Source organism: Mollisia scopiformis (genome assembly GCF_001500285.1).
Source record: "Mollisia scopiformis unplaced genomic scaffold LY89scaffold_56, whole genome shotgun sequence".
In the NCBI taxonomy this organism is placed as follows: domain Eukaryota; kingdom Fungi; phylum Ascomycota; class Leotiomycetes; order Helotiales; family Mollisiaceae; genus Mollisia; species Mollisia scopiformis.
Window position 1 is genome coordinate 1 of NW_017263636.1, and position 1,783 is coordinate 1,783.

At 50.5% G+C, this 1,783-nt stretch overlaps 1 protein-coding gene across 1 annotated transcript; it reads right to left on the reverse strand.

Moving 5' to 3' along the window:
• Positions 1-29: 29 nt before the first annotated feature.
• On the reverse strand, positions 30-1,783 carry LY89DRAFT_726730 (uncharacterized protein; the record flags this gene model as incomplete). Its single annotated transcript, XM_018219075.1, has 4 exons — positions 30-466; positions 504-526; positions 624-896; positions 1,053-1,783. 4 exons carry the CDS (start codon positions 1,781-1,783, stop codon positions 30-32), a joined length of 1,464 nt encoding a protein of 487 aa, XP_018060502.1.

Below are 1,783 nucleotides of genomic sequence, written 5' to 3' on the forward strand. Positions count from 1 at the left end.
ACGAGTTTATTTATTCCGCGTCGAATTAATTAAACGTTGGCAAAGGAGCTGCCCGCGGTGGCGATGTTCATGGAAGATGTGGTTGGCCGCGTTCCGTCTTCGGCGTGTATCCAGTCATGCATTGGCTGGGCCACGGTGCCGCCCATCGAGCTCTCCTGTTGATCAACAATCTCGTTGCCGAAACTCCAGGCGATGATAGAAGGATGGTTACGATCACGGTGGATAAATGATCGAAGGTCTGGCTCGTGCCAGTCTGCCCAAATTGTATGGAAGTCGTTTGTCGTCTTGGAGCTCGTCCAAGAGTCGAAAATCTCGTCGAGAACCATAAACCCTAGCCGATCAGCGATTTCTAGCAATTCAGGGGCTGGTGGATTATGTGACATTCGGAGCGCGTTACATCGCATGTCTTGCAACATCTGCAGCTGCCGCTCAGCCGCCCGGATGTGGAAGGCAGCTCCAAGAGAGCCTTGGTCGTGGTGATTATTTGTCCCCTGGATACGCACAGCGTTGCCATTGATCAAGACGCCTTTGTTTGCATCGTACGTTACAGTGCGGATGCCGAGTTTAGTTTCGTAAGTATCGATGACAGTGTATTAGCAGAAATGGTGGTTCGGGCAACATACAGGTTGGGTGTCTGCGCTGGAGGTGGTCCCCATAGCTGTGGGTTGGTCACCATGGCTGAACTGTCGATGGAAGACGTTGAGCCTGCTGCCATAGTTGCTGCTGCTGCTGGGAATGCCGCAACAACAGCTGCACCAGCCTTCCCCGTTGCTGAATCGATCTCATACACTTCGGCCAGCACCTCAATATCTCGACTGGTGGTCCCTTTATTATTCACGAATACCGCCAGGCTTATAGTGGCCGTTTGGGCGGAGACAGATGGTGTTGTGATAAAACTAGATGGTCCCAGAGTCAGTTTCACCTAATTAGAGAAAAACATTGGTTGAGTAACAACTTTTCACCATTTTCTTGACTCAGTCAACATTTCTGGTGCAAAAACGGGCTGCACAGACACCTGAAAGAGAAGATTTGGGGCTAAGAAATACACATACGTGCCATACTGCCCCACATGTATGGTATCAACTGTAACAAGCCAGACATTACGGTAAAGCCCAGCGCCCGGATACCATCTCGAAGAATCGACGGGATTATCAAGCCGAATAGCAAGCAAGTTATCCCCAACATTCATATACGACGTCAAATCAAGTCGGAACGAAGCATAGCCATACGGCCAACCTCCCACTAAGTTGCCATTAAGCCAAACTGATGCATAAGACATTGCGCCATCGATATCCAGGAATGTGTATTTGCTCTTGTCTGAAGCATCCATGGTAACAATACGGCGATACCATCCCACTCCGTTGGTGGGCTTTTTCCCCATCCCGCCCGAGATTCCAGGCGCATTAAAAGGGCCTTTTTGCGCCCAGTCGTGGGGGAGAGTCACGGTTTCCCAAGTGCTGTCGTCGAATGAAGACTGGATGTAGGTAATACTACTTCCTGGAGCTGTCCCGGAAGGACGGGCGTGTTGGGTGCCGGCGAGGATAAAGTCGTTGCCAGAGGGAAGCATGTAAGGTTTTAGTGTCGCATAAGAGAGGGAGTCGGGATTGATTGCGAAGCGAGAGAAACGCCAGGAGGTATTGATACTGATACGTCGGCGACCTGTTGAATTTGATACAGCTGCAGGTGCTCCCAAGACATGTTGAGGACTCAAGAGTAGTAGCAGTGCAAAAATCGTGACCTTGGTGAGCCACCATGTATTCATCGTTCGTACGAAGCCCGTCAT